Consider the following 16,037-nt stretch of genomic DNA (forward strand, 5'->3'; position numbering starts at 1 on the left):
GTCTAGCTGTTGGATTAGATTAGACAACTTCCATCCTCCTTTCCAACTCTGACATTCTGTAAGAATTTTTGTTTCCATTTTATTTACATAACAAAACAACATATACAACTAAGTCCAACAAATATTTATCAAATGCCAACCATACACAAAGCGCTGTGCTAGGACAGTTTGGTTAGAGCGCAGAATGTGTAGGGGTTCAACCATGATAAGGTGAGAAAGGAAGGCTTCAACGTCAGGACAAAGATTAAAAAGAGAAGTGACAGGAAGCAGGGAGCCTACTTAGGAGATGCCCTTGTTACCTCTCATCTAACACCTATAATTTCCTCCAAAAGAGTTTTGTATCTAGCACGAGTCAACAAACTACTTCTATGTCCAATCCTTTTTCTCAACCCCCACACGCCATCAGTGACCAAGTCCTCTATGTTCTACCATTCTGTCCCTTTCCTACGTGTACCCCATGTTCTGCTTCCACTTTTATCACTCTCTTGAATCTATCCTTCAAAATACTCCAAGAGTATTTTCCCTAGATACAGATCTGCCCTCATCACTTCCCTGTCCTAAAACCTTTAGTGGCTCTTTCAAATAAAATACAAAGTTTTTATCCTAACCTTCAAGCCCCTCCATAATCTGCAATCTTTTGGGAAGCCAATAGGGAAGATATATAACAAGACTTACCAAACTGTTCAAACCCTTTGACTCAGTGACCCCACCACTACTACTGTGTTGTGACTGAGAGGCAATGTGGCGTAATGGATAGCAAGCTGGACTTGGAATCAGGAAAATCTATGATCAAACCCCACCTCAAATACTTATGTGACTCTGGGTAATTAATTTCTCTGGGCCCCAGTTTCCTCATCTATAAAAAGAAGGGGCCAGACTTAATGACCTATAAGTTCACTTTTACCTAGAAATCGAAGATCCCATTTTATTTAACAGAAAAAAAACCCTCTCTGTTCAAAAATATTTATATCAGCTTTATTTGTAATAGCAAAAACCTATAAACTATCCAAATGTACAGCTGGAAAATGGTCGAATATATGGTGATATAGCAACATAAGAGAGTATTACTGCAACATAAAAAATGTAAAAGTTGGGGGGGGAAAAAGCAAAAAAACATGAAAAGTCTCACCTGAAGCTATGCAGAATGAAGAAAGTAGAATCAGAACAATATACACAAATAACTCTTGCCAGGTAAAAATGATTACCACAAAAAATTTGGATAAAATACTTAGGAGATTAGAAAGAGACATGAAAGCAAACAGGACTTCTTGTTATTTTGTTAAAATTAAAATAAACTGTTCAAAACAAGGACATGAAAAGGCATTAGACCTGTGACTTCACTGGTGTAGGGAATGCCTACCCAAGGCAAATCCTTTCACCAATGCCGGTCAGCACTGCCTCTGCAACTTAAAACTTCACAAGAGCTGTCCAGAGCACCGACAAGCTAAGTGCCCTGCCCAGAGTCACACAGCACAGTATATGTCAGAAGCAGGATTTGAACTTACGTCTCCTGACTTAAAGCCAGCTCTCCATCCACTACTCCGTGCTGTCTCTTTTTGCAAAACAAATGGTAAATAACTTTAAATTTGTTATTTTTATGAAGTTATTGTTTCAGTTTTTCAAACTGCTACACGTCTATAACGAAAGCCTTAACAGAAGCAACTAGACTGAATTACATTTTGAGGGCGTACCATTGGCGTCCGGTGTCTGACTTTAGTTTGGATGACACCATCTTTTTCAAACTGTATCAGATCATTCAGAGGATCCCATGGCCGGGTACTATTAAGAATGAGGAAAAATATTTGTTAGAAGCATCTTCATCACAAAAAACTCCTCTGCTATACAGAATAAAGAAGACATACTGCCTCCTCCTGATGAGCTTATAACACATGGAATCAAGTTTTCTTTATTTTTTAAAAACCACCAGAATGGACTGCCTTCATACAAGCATAAACTTTCTTAAAATCGGGCTCCATCTGTAACTAGATACTCACTTAAAACAGCAAATGGCAAACACAATTGTTGCTTATTAAGGATATGTCATATTCAAGGCCTAGTGCTAGCTATTTTTATGCAAAGAAACAAACAGAATAGTCCCCACCCTCAAAGAATCCTGGGACAATATAAAATGTACACTAATAAATATTTTGTAAGGAAAACTAGTGTGGGAAGATTAAGGATAGCTTCAGGGAGGAGGTGGCACCTGCTCAGAGCCTTAAAGGATGATCAAGCTTCTGAGATGCAGAAATGAGGCAGAAGTGCATTCTAGGGATGAGAAGGATGCCTGTTCAAATGTACAAAGGCAATAGATAGAGTGTCAGGTTCAAAGAACAGATTACAGTCCAATGTGGCTGAAATGTACCTTTGTGGAAGCTAAGTCTTATGAAATGTCAGCAGCACAGGTGAGGGCTGAAGCATCAAGAGCCCTACATACCAAGCAGAGGCACTGGTACTTTGTCCTAGAATAAATGGGAAGCCGCTCAAGGTTTCTGAGCAGGAGGCTCAGACGTGAACCTTATCAGAATTATTTCTGCAGCAGAGCAGATCCTCATTTACCAGTGTAGCCTATAAGCTTCCCATTTGATTTTCTAATGTAAGCACGCTTAGGAGCTAAAGGCTAAGCTAAGGTTACAGCCACACCTATGCCAGGCCAAAATGTTCTGTTCACAATAAGCATCTGAAGTCACTCACTCGGAGAATCTGTAGTGCCATTCTCCTGTGATCGGATCAAGTTCAAATAACTTGCAGACCCATTCTTCATTTTTCCCTTTCCGTTCTCTGGCAGCCTTTCTTTGAGCTTCTTCTAAAACATATTTCTCTTGAGTAGCTTCTGTCTGGTCTTTGGCATTTATGGCCCGCGTAACCCGTTGCCACAGCCTGGTAAAATGATATAAGAAGAAAATAATTTGAAAGCAAATCCTTCCTTACCCCCAACAATAAACATGTATTTATTAAATAAGTACTATAGCCAGGCACTGTGCTTGTTGTTTGGAATACAAATTTAATTAAACAATTCCTACTCCCATCATTCCAATAGGGGAAACACCAAAGTACATATAAAGGGATAAAACAAATAAATATAACCTAAAGACAGCAGAAACAGTTGAAGGAAAAGCTTCATGTAGAAAGGTATATTTGACTTGCCTCTCTTTTTGCATCTTTTTACATTTTTGAATTTAATATTTTATTTTCCCCATTACATGTAAAAACAATTTTAAACATTCATTTTAAAAAAATCTGAGTTCCAAATTCTCTCCCTTCCCTTCCCACACCCCCCCCATGAGAAGGCAAGCAATTTGATATAGCTTATACATGTACAGTCATGCAAAATATATTTCCGTGTTAGTCATGTTGTGAAAGAAAACAGACAAAATAAAGAAAGTAAAGAAAAAGTATACTTTGATCTGCATTGAGACTCCATCAGTTGTTTCTCAGGAGATGGATAGCATTTTTCATCATAAATCCTTCAGAAATTGTATTACTGAGAATAGCTAAGTCATTCATTTACAGCTGATGATTACAATATTGCTGTTACTCTACACAATATTCTTCTCCTGGTTCTGCTCATTTCACTTTGCATTATTTCATTTAAGTCTTCCCAGGTTTTTCTTAAGCCATCCTGTTCATCATTTCTTATAGCACAACAGTATTCCATCACCATCACATCCCACAGTTTGTTCAGCCATTCCCCAATTGATAAGACAACTGCTGAATGTCCAAATCTTTGCCACCACTAAAAGAACTGCTATAAATATTTCTGTCTGTAGGTCCTTTCCCTTTTTGTTTTTTATCTCTTTGGGATACAGGCCTGGTAGTGGTATTGCTGGGTCAAAAGGTACACATGGTTTCATAAGCCCTTTCCACATATTTCCAAATTGCTCTATAGCATGGCTGAATCCATATACAACTTCATCAACCATAAATTAGTGTCTCAATTTTCTCACATCCCCTCTTAACATCTGTCATTTTCCCTTCCTGTCATATTAGCCAACCTGACAGGTATATGGAGGGAGGGGGGTAGCACAGAATTGTTTTAATTTGCATTTCTTTAATCAATAGTGATTTAGAGCATTTTTTCATATGATTGTAGACAAGTTTGATTACTTTGTCTGAAAACTGCCTGTTCATATCCTTTGACCATTTATCAATTGGGGAATGGCTCTTACTTCTGTAAATTTGACTCCGTTCTCTATATAAATGAGAAATGAGGTCTTTATCAGAGAAACTTGCTGTAAAATTTTTTCATACTTATGATTACTATGTATTTCCCTCCATCCTATTTTCCCAATTTGTCCTATTTTCTCTCTCCTTTCACCCTGTTCATCTTCAAGTGTTTTGCTTCTGACCTTCATCTTCTCCAATCTACCCTCCATTGTATTAGCACATGCACATGCCACATGCACACAAACACCCCTCTTCCTGTTATCCCCTAATCCTCCTACTTTCCTATATGATAAGAAAGATTTATATGCACCAACTAGGGGTATGTTATTCCTTCTGAGCCAATTCCAGGGAGAGTAGAGCTCACTCACTCCTCCTTCCCCCGCCATTTCCCCCATCTTTCCCTCCACTGTAAAAGCTCTTTTGCACCTCTTTCATGCCAGATTAAAATTTGCCCTATTGAAAGTGAATCCAAAAAAAGTTACAAACACTAGTTTAAATGGCCACCACAGAGAGGGATTGGACTGGTTACTTTACTGGTACTGGAAGCTCCTGGTGAGGAACTTCTACAAATTCAGGTTAGAGTCATCTCTACAATTTAGAGTTGGAGAAAGTTGCCTGGAGCACTAAAAGGTTATGGGACTGGGGCAGGGTCAAAGTCAAGATGTGCCAGAAGCAGGACTCCAAACCACATCCTCCTAGCTTCAGGGCCTGCTCTTCCAGAGCATATAGATTCAATCAGGACTTTTCCACTTGCTCCTTCTGTGACCTTGGCAAAGTTAAGGCTGAACAGGTGATGGCCAAGGTTCCCTCCAGTCTCAAATATTAGGATCTTATAAACACAGACTTTCTGATTACAGACCTCAAACTTTTTCTAGGACATCATCCTGACTCCTTCCCCTATACTATACATTTCTTCTTCCCTCTCAACACAGCACCCCCATCTCCTCTACTTGTACCCTCGATTTCCTTCTCTCCTGTCTCTTTTAGAACCATGTTCGAGCAGTCATCCCTTTTCTCTTGTATCTTTAATCTCTCCTTCTCCACTGACTTCCCAATCCTAAAGAATCCTTTACTTCAGTGTTATCAAACTCAAATAGAAACAGAGGCCACCAATGTATAGATAAGCATCCCTATGGGCTGCATACTGACTTTGTTTTAAAAATGTAATGTTATCTATGTTTTATTGCACTTATTGTATTTGATTAAATGTTTTTCTAATTAATTACAATTTAATCTGGTACGGGCCACACTTTGGAATGTTGTGGGCAGCATGTTTGATACCTCTGCTTTACTTTGGTCCATGTTCTCTCTCTCTCTCTCTCTCTCTCTCTCTCTCTCTCTCTCTCTCTCTCTCTCTCTCATACAAACACACACACACACACACACACACACACACACACACACACACACAGAGTCAACCACTACCTAATAAAGGGTAATACTTATAGGGCACCTATGTGTCAGGCACTGTGATAAGCACTTTACAAATACTATCTCAGTTGATCATCACAGTAACTCTGAAAGGTAGGTGCTGTTATTATCCCCATTTCACAGCTAAGAAAATTAAGGCAGAGTTTAAGTGACTTGACCAAGGTCACAGAGCCAGCATACATCTGAACTCAGGTCTTCCTAATTGCAGGCCTGGTGCTTTATCCACTGCACCACCTACTAGCTGCCTCTACTTCCTTACTATTTATTCCCTTATCAACCTCTTGTAATCTAGCTTCACCTATCATTCTGAAACTGCTCTCTTTAATGTTCATTAGCCTCCTAACTGCCCAATCCAATGGCCTTTTAAAATCATCCTGCTAGATCGCTCGGGATTTCTGATGCTGTTTGTCTCTCCCACTAACTGGATGGTTTTGCCTCAATACGGCTTCAGAGATAGGCCACTTTCCAGATTCTCCCACCTCTCCAGCTGCTCCTTCTGTTTCCTTCATTGACTTCCCTTCTTCCTGACTACTTAACCTGTGTGTTCCACAAAGGTCTCTCTCTGGCCCTCTCCTCTCTCTTTTTTAGCAAACTCATAGCTTCAACTAGTACATTTATCCAGATGACACACCCGAATCTCTTTCCATTGCTCATCTAATTACCTAGAAAGTATCTCACCTGCCAGGACCACAAATACATGTCCAAAAGTGAGCTTACTATTTCTCCCCTAAGTCTGCCCCTTATTCTGACTTGCTCCTCATTTCTGTTCATAACTTTGGTTTGTTTGATTAGACTATTTCTTAAATCTGTAGCTATCTAAACAAGTCTTGCTAATTCTAATTGGAAGTAAGATGATACTGTAAAATAAGAACTAAATAGAGAGTCAGAGAACCTGTGTTCAAATTAAGGCTCTATTACTATCTGTATGACCTTAACTTCTAGGTCTATTTCCTCATTTGTAAAATGAATGGGTTGGGGGGTAGGGGCAGCTAGGTGGCACAGTGGATAAAGCACCAGCCTTGGATCCGGGAGGACTTGAATTCAAATCCGGCCTCAGACACTTGCCATTTACTAGCTGTGTGACCCTGGGCAAGTCACTTAACCCTCATTGCCCCCCCCCCAATTTTTTTTAATCAATGGGATGGACTTCAGAGTCTCTAAAGACACTTTCAGTTCTAAATCTTAGATTCTATGAGTTTCATTCAAATCTACCTCCTATTCCCATTACCATCACACTAATATAAGGTCTTTTGGGTTACTTATACGTCTGTTTATACTTAGTTCTATGACTTAGAACAAAGTAACATAATCAGGGGATGGATTTTATGGCAACAATATGTGAACAATGCACAATTTCTCAAGCTATCCAGTCTTTTTTTTTTGCAGGGCAATGGGGGTTAAGTGACTTGCCCAGGGTCACACAGCTAGTAAGAGTCAAGTGTCTGAGGCTGGATTTGAACTCAGGTACTCCTGAATCCAGGGGTGGTGCTTTATCCACTGTGCCACCTAGCCGCCCCTATCCAGTCTAATTCAACCCATTCAATTGCACTCCAAGCTGAGAACCCATGTACAGCATGTGTCATACATTGTTATTGCTGTTGTTTAGCTGTTTTTCAGTCATGTCCAATTCTTTGTGGGGTTTTCTTGGCAAAAGTACTGGAGTGGTTTGCCATTTCTTTCTCCAGCTCATTTTACAGAGGAGAAAACTGAAGCAAACAGGGTTAAGTGATTTGCCCAGGGTCACACAGCTAATAAGTATCTGAGGTAGAATTTGAAATCATGTTCTCCTGACTCTAAGAGCCAGTGCTCTATCCACTGTGCCACCTTGCTGCTCTGTGCTGTATGTATGCATGTATGTATATCCATGTGTATACACACACACATATATACACACATATGTACACACACAAAAACCCCCCACATAGACTTAAATCATGTTGGTTTGGACTAACTTAACTAGCTGACCACTGGCATATCACTTTGGACAATGCAGGGCTGTCTATGTTAATAAGGAGACTTGTTAGTATCCCAATACAAAATCATTTGTGAATAGAAGCCTTTGGAGAACACCTTTCAAGAGGGCATAATTATTTTGTTTCTGCATATCCTACAAGACACCAGTAAGCATGCATCTCACTGTATAATTCCTTTGATGTAAATCTTCAGTGAATCTTTCTCTAGAAGTAGAGAGTATCTCCCTTCATAGGTCCTTTATAGTTGATTTTAATATTTACAATACTCGGAATAGTTTAGCTATTCATAATTATTCTTTGAAATATTGCTGTTACTGTATACAATGTTCTCTAGGTTCTGTTCATTTCATTCTTCATTAGTTCATGCAAGTCTATCCATGTTTTTCTAGAATCAACCTGCCTCATCATTTCTTACAGCACAGTAGAATTCCATCACAATCATACATCTCAACTTGTTCAGCCATTCCTCAATTGAGGGGCATCCCCTCAATTTTCCAGTTCTTTGCCACCACAAAGAGCTGCATATAAATTTTTTTTAGCACATATAGGTTCTTTTTCCTTTTTCCCTAATCAACTTGGGAAACATGCTTAATAGTGGTACTGCTGAGTCGAAGGGGTATACAGTTCTATAACTCTTTGGGCATAATTCCAGATTCCTCTCCAAATGGTTGGATCAGTTCACAGTTCCAACAACAGGTATTAGGTGTCAGAGATAGCTGATTCCTTAATGACTATTAGTGAGTCCTATTCTTGATGGTTAAGAATATTGAATTTCATTTTTTATGATATGCTTTAGTACTTACCACAACTGATGGATTCCAACTCTATTTAAGAACAGTCAGGAAAATTACAATTTTAAAAATAAATATTACTTATATAAAAGAGTGGGATTTTCTTGGTAATTTATAAACCTATGAGTTCTCTCACTCTTTCTCATTCCAAACCTCATTTTCCAACATCTTTTTCACCATTTCCTGTGCCCATTTTGGCACTGAAGCCACTAAAATCAGGATGTATGTGAGGCTCAATTTGAAGGATCTTGTGAAGTTTTTCATAGACTTTCTTTACCTCTTCATCCTCAGCAATAAACTATAGTTATTGTCATGGGGGTCTACTTGATTACATCTCAGTCATCAATATGAATAGTAGAAGACTACATGGCTCATGAAAACAGCCTGACATCTGTGGGAATATAATAAAAATAAACTCCCCCACTCTCATCTGTGAACTGATCCAACCATTCTGGAGAGCAATCTGGCACCATGCCCAAAAGGCTTTAAAACTGTGCATACCCAGCAATACCACTACTAGGTCTGCATCCCAAAGAGACCATGGAAAAGGGAAAAGGACCCACATAAATATTAAAGCAGTTTTTTTTTGTAGTAGCAAAGAATTGGAAATTCGGAGGATGCCCATCAATTGGGAATGGCCGAACAAGTTGTGGTATATGAATGTAATGGAACACTATTGCACTGTAAGAAATGATAAGCAGATGGATTCAGAAAAAACCTGAAGACTTACATGAATTGATGCTGAGTGAAATGAACAGAACCAAGAGAACATTGTACACAGTATCAACAACATTTTGTGATGATCAACTGTGATGGATTTGGCTCTTTTTAGCAATGCAATGATCCAATACAATGTCAAAAGACTTATGGTGGAAAATGCTCTCCACATTCAGAAAAAGAACCATGGAGTCTGAATGCAGACCGAAGCATACTATTTTCACTTTTGTTACTGCTTTTTTGTTATTTTTCTTGTTTATTTTTTCTTGTTTTTTTTTCTTTTGTTCTGATTAATGTGGAAATAGGTTTAACATAATTGTAATGTAAAACCTATATCAAATTGCTTACTGGCTTCAGGAAGGAGGGAAGAGAGTGTAGGAGAAAAATTTGGAACTCAAAAAATATCTTTACGTGTAATTGAGAAAATTAAATAAATAATTAACAAAAACTTTAAATAAAAATGGTTATTGAAAAGAAAAAAAAAAACCTCTCCCACAGGAGAAGTGTGAAAAGCCACATCTGGCTGAACTTTGTGCTCTAGTTTTCTTTGTGAGACTGAGGCTAATGATGTGATTCAATCCCTCCAGTCAGTTCACTGGTCACTGGCACATCAAGAAGATCAGTAGTTCCTCCACACATAATTTCATTATCTGCAATTTTGTTCAAGTAATGCAGACTGCATCCAGAGTGTAGTAGAATATCTTCAATAACTTATGTGGCTGAAAAATTTATAACCCTGTGACAAGTCTCACAACAAATCTCTCTGAACTCTGCTAAGGTGATCCTCAGACAACTGATATTGCCAAGGGGTACATCAAGAAGTCTCAGAGCTGCAATGATGAACCTACATATTTTTAAATCCAAATTTTGTTCTCTTTCCAAGAGAAGGAGTACTTGTGAGCTAAGTGACATGAGAGTAGGATTTTCTATTTTATACTTATAGTTACTTACAAGGTCCCCCAAACAGAATACTGTCAAATCCATAATCCACACAAAAAATATCAGCAGACTAAAGGAAAATAAAAGGCTGCAAACAGAGAAAACGGAAATTGCTATTCTGAAAATATATATTTATCTTTTGGTAGCATAGTGAATCTCTAAAGTGTTAACCCTGGAGTTGGAAAGAATTGGCTCTTTTTTACATATACTAGCTATAGGACTGTAAGTCAGTCACTTAATCTTTGGTTGCCGTGCAGTTCAGACTCTAGGTTGGGAAACAGTCACTGATCTGCATTAGCAGTTGGATCACATGGATTTTCCTTCATCCATGAAATTACAAGACAAGACAAAATAACTAAGCTTTACCTGAAATTAAGTATACTTACTTCTCTGATTCAAATGGTTCCTGCTCTTCAAATTTTACAGTATGTCTTATTAGTCTTCGCTGCTTAATTTCACTAGTTGGATTCCAGAAGATCTCTGAAGAATCCGTCTTTTTATCATTAATAATAACTTCACTATCCTGTTTTAAAAACAAAATAAAAATTAGCTTATCTTTAAAATCCCCTTTGTTTTTACAAATCTGTATAGTTATTGACTGCCAACTACTGGAGAATATATTATCACTTTTTATACTTACTTATCTCTTCTCAAACTTGATTGGCTAAAATATGAACATTATGGTTTTTCTTGCTATTGAATCTTCTGAGAATTGAAATGTATTTAAACATTTATCTACAGTCCCCTTTCCTAATATTATAGATCAAATTATATAAGATTCTCTAACAAATCCAATGACTGACACTGGTACAATTCAAATCACTTTCGAGTAACTGAAGACAATACCTACTTACACATACAGTTTAAGAACTACTGAATCAAAACATTTTTATAAGACATAAGGACACATCTCAGATATGATCAGTCTCAATAACTGGCTCTTCAATAGAGTACAACATTATTCAGCAAACCTACAAAGAAATGTTATCTGTGGAGAAAATTTGCCCATTAGAAGACGGTTAGAAATCTTTTATTTTTAAATATGTGCATACACACATATATGTTGTTAAAAACATACTGATATGTGCATATACCTAGAACTGTTATAAAATCTTTAGAGAGCTGCATGTGCCACTTAGATGAGTCCCCAGAAGTCATTTCCATTTTCTTTGCAAGGGGCATCACCAATAAAAATTCTACAAAAAACAATCCAAGCCAACAGTATAATAGTTGTATCTTTTCATTCATTTTAGCTCCTAATAACCAAACTGGAAGAAAACTTTCTATGAGCTTGTTAAGGCCTGAATTATGATTTAATATGTCATTTCTTCCTTTCATAATGCTGGCTTGACAGAAATGGCCTTAGCCTTTTAGTTAAATGTTTCCTTCTAAAGTGTTACATATATCATGAAGGAATCATCCACTGAACTATAAAAATATAGCTTGTCTAATAAAGCTCTATCACTAACATTTCTGTCATAAAGAAGGCACTCATGATTATCAAGGTTGTCAAAAGTAGTCATTACTTTCTGAACATTATTTAAAAAGTCATTTTGTAAAGCTTGATACTCACCCAATGTCCTTCTAAAGTAGCCAACACTTCTTTTCCCAGTTTAAGCTTCCCTGATATCTGATTAACACAGTCACTGCTACCTAGAAATGGCTTTTTTAAAAAAAATTCATTCATTTTTATAACCATATGCATACAATAATGCCCACATAGACAAAAAGGCTCTATAATTTGTTTATTCAGAGCAAATAATAAAGTATTCTACATAGACACAGTCTGGGGGGGGGGGGAAGCAGGAATAAGGCAAAAGATAATGACCTGTACAGAGTAAAATATTTTTTTTCAAGTATTTCTATCACCTCCTCTGTGTAGCTTTCCCTGATCCAACCCTGGGCACTTCAGTGCCTCAATTTTCTTAAAGCACTTTGTCCCAGGCTAACTTTTTAACTTTTACCCCATCAATTCAAAGTTTTTACTGTACCTATGAAATATTACCAGACATTTAAAGTAACTGTAAATACATATGCATTTTACTATACAAATAGACATATGGATTTATATATATATATATATATATATATATTCATATATATATATATATATGTCATGGCTCCACTCCAGTAGATTCATAGACATTTCCACAAGAAACTATTTTATTTATTTATTTATTTATTTTAGTGAGGCAATTGGGGTTAAGTGACTTTCCCAGGGTCACACAGCTAGTAAGTAGTAAGTGTTAAGTGTCTGAAGCCGGATTTGAACTCAGGTACTCCTGAATCCAGGGCCGGTGCTCTATCCACTGCGCCACCTAGCTGCCCATAAGAAACTATTTTATGATTAAAAAGTTTAATGATATAAAAACAGATTGAAATGACCACGTTTTTGAAGAATAACTATTAACTGAGTACCCCAGCACCAAGTGCTTTATTGTCATTTTGAAGCTCACTCCAGCCCTGTGAGGTGGGAACTATAGATATCATTATCTCCATTTTACAGATAATAAAAATGAGACTCAGAAGTTAATCATGATCACACATGCCCTAGTGAATCATTTTCCTTCTTTTCTTAGTTGTACTGATTTGTAACTGACTATAAAAAAGCTTTTCAGTGTCAAAATTGAAACCACCTATTTAATATTTTGTTATTTTCTCTATCCTTTGGTTGAGTTCTTCTGTCCAGCTGTAACTGTTATACGGTTCTTTGCTAGATATTTAATAGTGTGACTTTTTTGTCACACTAGGTAATATATCCATGTTGACCTTATTTTATTGTATAGTTTAAGATGTTGGTCTAAAGCAAATTTCTGCCAAACTGCTATTTATTTATATCTCCAACACTTCTCAAAGTGCCTAGCAAATAGTAGGAGCTTAATAAATGTATGCTAACTGAATGACTAATTTTCTTAGTTCAACTAGTGAGTCAGTTTTCCTATCAGTGTCAAACAGGGAGTTTCCCCAAGTAATTTATATTCTGGGTTTTGAGAACATTGAGTTATCTAGGTTAATTTCTAATTTTCTCATATAGTTTCAATAATCTACTTTTCTATTTTAAACTATTACCTAAAAGTTGCGATGATTACTACTTTACAATATAATTTTAAGGTCCGGAAGTGCTCTCCCCACTTCATTCACATTTTTCATTCATAGTTTACTTGAGATCCAAGAGCTTTTATTCTTCAAATGAATGTTATTATTTGTTATCTAACTCCATACAAAGTTCTTAGTAATCTGCTGTAGCATTAAATCTGTAAATAATTTAAATATCCTACTTATTAAATGGTATATCTAACCATAAGCAACAACCTCTCAAAATATTTAAACCAATCTTATTTAAAGAGTATATTATAACTATATAATTATTGATGTAGATTTAATGCCAAATAATTTTTTCTTGTTATTTTGAATTGGACTTTCTATTATTCCCCTCTTGGACTTTGTCATTGTTATATAGATACACTAATGATTTTGCAGATTTATTTTCTATTCTGCTACTTTATTAAAGGCATCAATGTCAGAAACTTTCTTTTTTGATTCTGAGTTTTTCTTAGTAAACCATTATTTTGAATGTAAATAAGGATAGCTTTGTCTCCTTCTTTGCTAATGTTTATGTCTTCAGTATCTTCTTTTCATCTTACTGTATTAAAGAGCATTTCTAGAACTGTGGCAAATACTAGTGGAGAAAAAGGCACCTTGTTTTCTTCTTTGTATTTATTGAGAAAGCTTCTAGCCTTCTCCCACTTCAAATAAAGTTAGCTTTTAAATATATGTTTTAATCATATTAAAAATGGTCCTCCCATTCCTATTTTTTTTTGGGGGGGGATTTGTTTTTTTGGTGAGGCAATTGGGGTTAAGTGACTTGTGAGGGTCACATAGCTAGTAAGTATCAAGTGTCTGAGGCTGGGCTGGATTTGAACTCAGGTCCTCTTGAAACCCAGGGCTGGTGCTTTATCCATTGCTTACCTAGCTGCCCCTCCATTTCTATGGTTTTGTGGAGTTTTTTGTTTGTTTGTTTTGTTTGTTTTTTCAGGGTAATGAGGGTTAAGTGACTTGCCCAGGGTCACAAAGCTAAATTCCTGGGTTTTTAGAAGAATTTTTAGCACCAATGGGTATTGTTCTTTGTCAAAAGGCTATAATAATGTTGATTATTTTCCTAATGTTGAAAGAGAAAAATTAAGTTTCATTATTTGTATTTTATCCTTGCCCAGAGGCCATGCTAATTCTCTTGCCATCATTTCATTGTACATAGGCAGATGAAGGAAGCACCAGATATCACCAGTTTTAAAGTTAAGTAAGGGGTTCTGTTTTGCTATTAGTACATAAAACAAAAGCTTTATAAAATTCAAAAATTTTGATTTACTAAGGAACAGGACAAGGGATAGAGACAAGGACAGGGACTAAAATTCTGATTTCAATGCAAACTTGAACTTTCTTGCAACTTACATCCTCATCAAGTTCTAGAGCAGTGGTGCCGAACGCAAATAGAAATGAGGCCCACTAAACTGTATCCAGTAATTGCTAGAGGCATACAGTGACTTAGTTTTACAGTGTTACATTATGTTTTTATCATATTGTTACTTATTTTGCTAATATTTCCTAATTCTATTTTAATTCTGGTTCAGGCCCCACACTCTGTAGTGTTGTGGCCTGAGAGCACTAAGACCTAGAGTACCTGGCTCAAGGTCAAGAAACCAGTACATATCAGGTGACATCGACCCAGGTTGTCTTCCTGGCTTGCTCTCTATCCACTACACCAAGCTTCTTCTCTTGATTTAATAAATGTTGCTTTAGACAATTTACCTCAGAAAAATGGTATAAAATAGAGGCCGCTAGGTGGCGCAGTGGATAAAGCACCGGCCCTGGCATTTCAGAAGGACCCCGAGGTTCCCGACCTCAGACACTTTATACTTACTAGCTGTGTGGCTCTGGGCAGGCCACTTAACCCTCATTGCCTCTCCTCCCCTCCCCTCCCCAAAAATATAAATAGAGGACTCATGAACTGCCCATTGCTCTCCCATCAAAGACAATATCAGGATGAGATGCTTGTTTTTAGCTATGCTATATGTATTCTATAAAGTAGAACGAGAAAAGGATGACCTTTCATTTTGTGTTTAAGAATCAAAAGTTTAGTAAATCAAGATATTTTAAACCACTTTATGTTTCATGGTGTGTAGATTTTTTTGTTTGGGGGGAGTTTGTTTTTTCTTTAAACTTATTAGGCTGAGATGAGTCTTACAATGCATCCTGGTATAATTTCTAGTGTGTAAACAGAAATCAAATGTCTTTTCACAGCATAACGCATTACTATTGTTAATATGAATGTATGGATCACCTGGATTTGATGGAGGTACCTTATTAACCGAAAGTATTTTTTATGAAACCCTGGGTTAATAGAAGCAAAATGTCCTTGAACTGAACTCCAGACTGAACTCAGATAGCCATCATATAAAAGCCCCTACCTGGTAACTTCTTTCCTCAGGATGGGGAAATCTGGGCGTCCTCATCCTAGCCAAACCCTTTTTTTGGAATCCTGTAATCTTATCATGATGCTTCTGTATTTCCTCCATACTTGTTATAACTGAAACTGTTAAACTGCTTTTGCTTCTGGGTTGATTTTTGTATCATACTATTGAAACTGACAATGCCCTATAACCAGTGGACAAAAAAAACCCCTTATATACCCTCAGAAAGAGGGAGTCTTTCAGCCCTTTTGGGAAGGGTCTCCACATGATCATGGTTCTTTCTTCTTGGGACAAAATAAATTGGTATTATGTTTTTTCCTGTCTGTCTCTGGTCTGGTTCATCCTCTAGGAGACATTATGTTCTCTGATCTGGGAGACATGTCTCTGTTTATTATTATTCATTTTTGTAGGAGATATTATAAAATTAATTTCTCTGATCTGTCTATAGGAGACAGGCAGATAAAAGTTATATTTAATTTTTAACACTATCTACTCATGCACTTGGATATTGTTTTCATTCTTATCTATGCATACTATGTGTTTTACCACCCCAA

At 36.9% G+C, this 16,037-nt stretch overlaps 1 protein-coding gene across 7 annotated transcripts in view; it reads right to left on the bottom strand.

Moving 5' to 3' along the window:
- The window catches only part of OSBPL8 (oxysterol binding protein like 8), a 216,534-nt gene that overhangs the window by 17,060 nt on the left and 183,437 nt on the right, over positions 1–16,037 (bottom strand). For all 7 annotated transcript variants that reach the window (XM_043966291.1, XM_043966292.1, XM_043966289.1 and 4 more), the window contains 4 exons: positions 11,589–11,678; positions 10,402–10,538; positions 2,692–2,877; positions 1,692–1,779 (listed from right to left, as the gene is read on the bottom strand). In XM_043966291.1, the coding sequence (XP_043822226.1) occupies positions 1,692–1,779; positions 2,692–2,877; positions 10,402–10,538; positions 11,589–11,678 (501 nt within the window). The remainder of the gene's footprint in view (positions 1–1,691; positions 1,780–2,691; positions 2,878–10,401; positions 10,539–11,588; positions 11,679–16,037) is intronic.

This window comes from Dromiciops gliroides, chromosome 5 (genome assembly GCF_019393635.1).
Source record: "Dromiciops gliroides isolate mDroGli1 chromosome 5, mDroGli1.pri, whole genome shotgun sequence".
Lineage (NCBI taxonomy): Eukaryota > Metazoa > Chordata > Mammalia > Microbiotheria > Microbiotheriidae > Dromiciops > Dromiciops gliroides.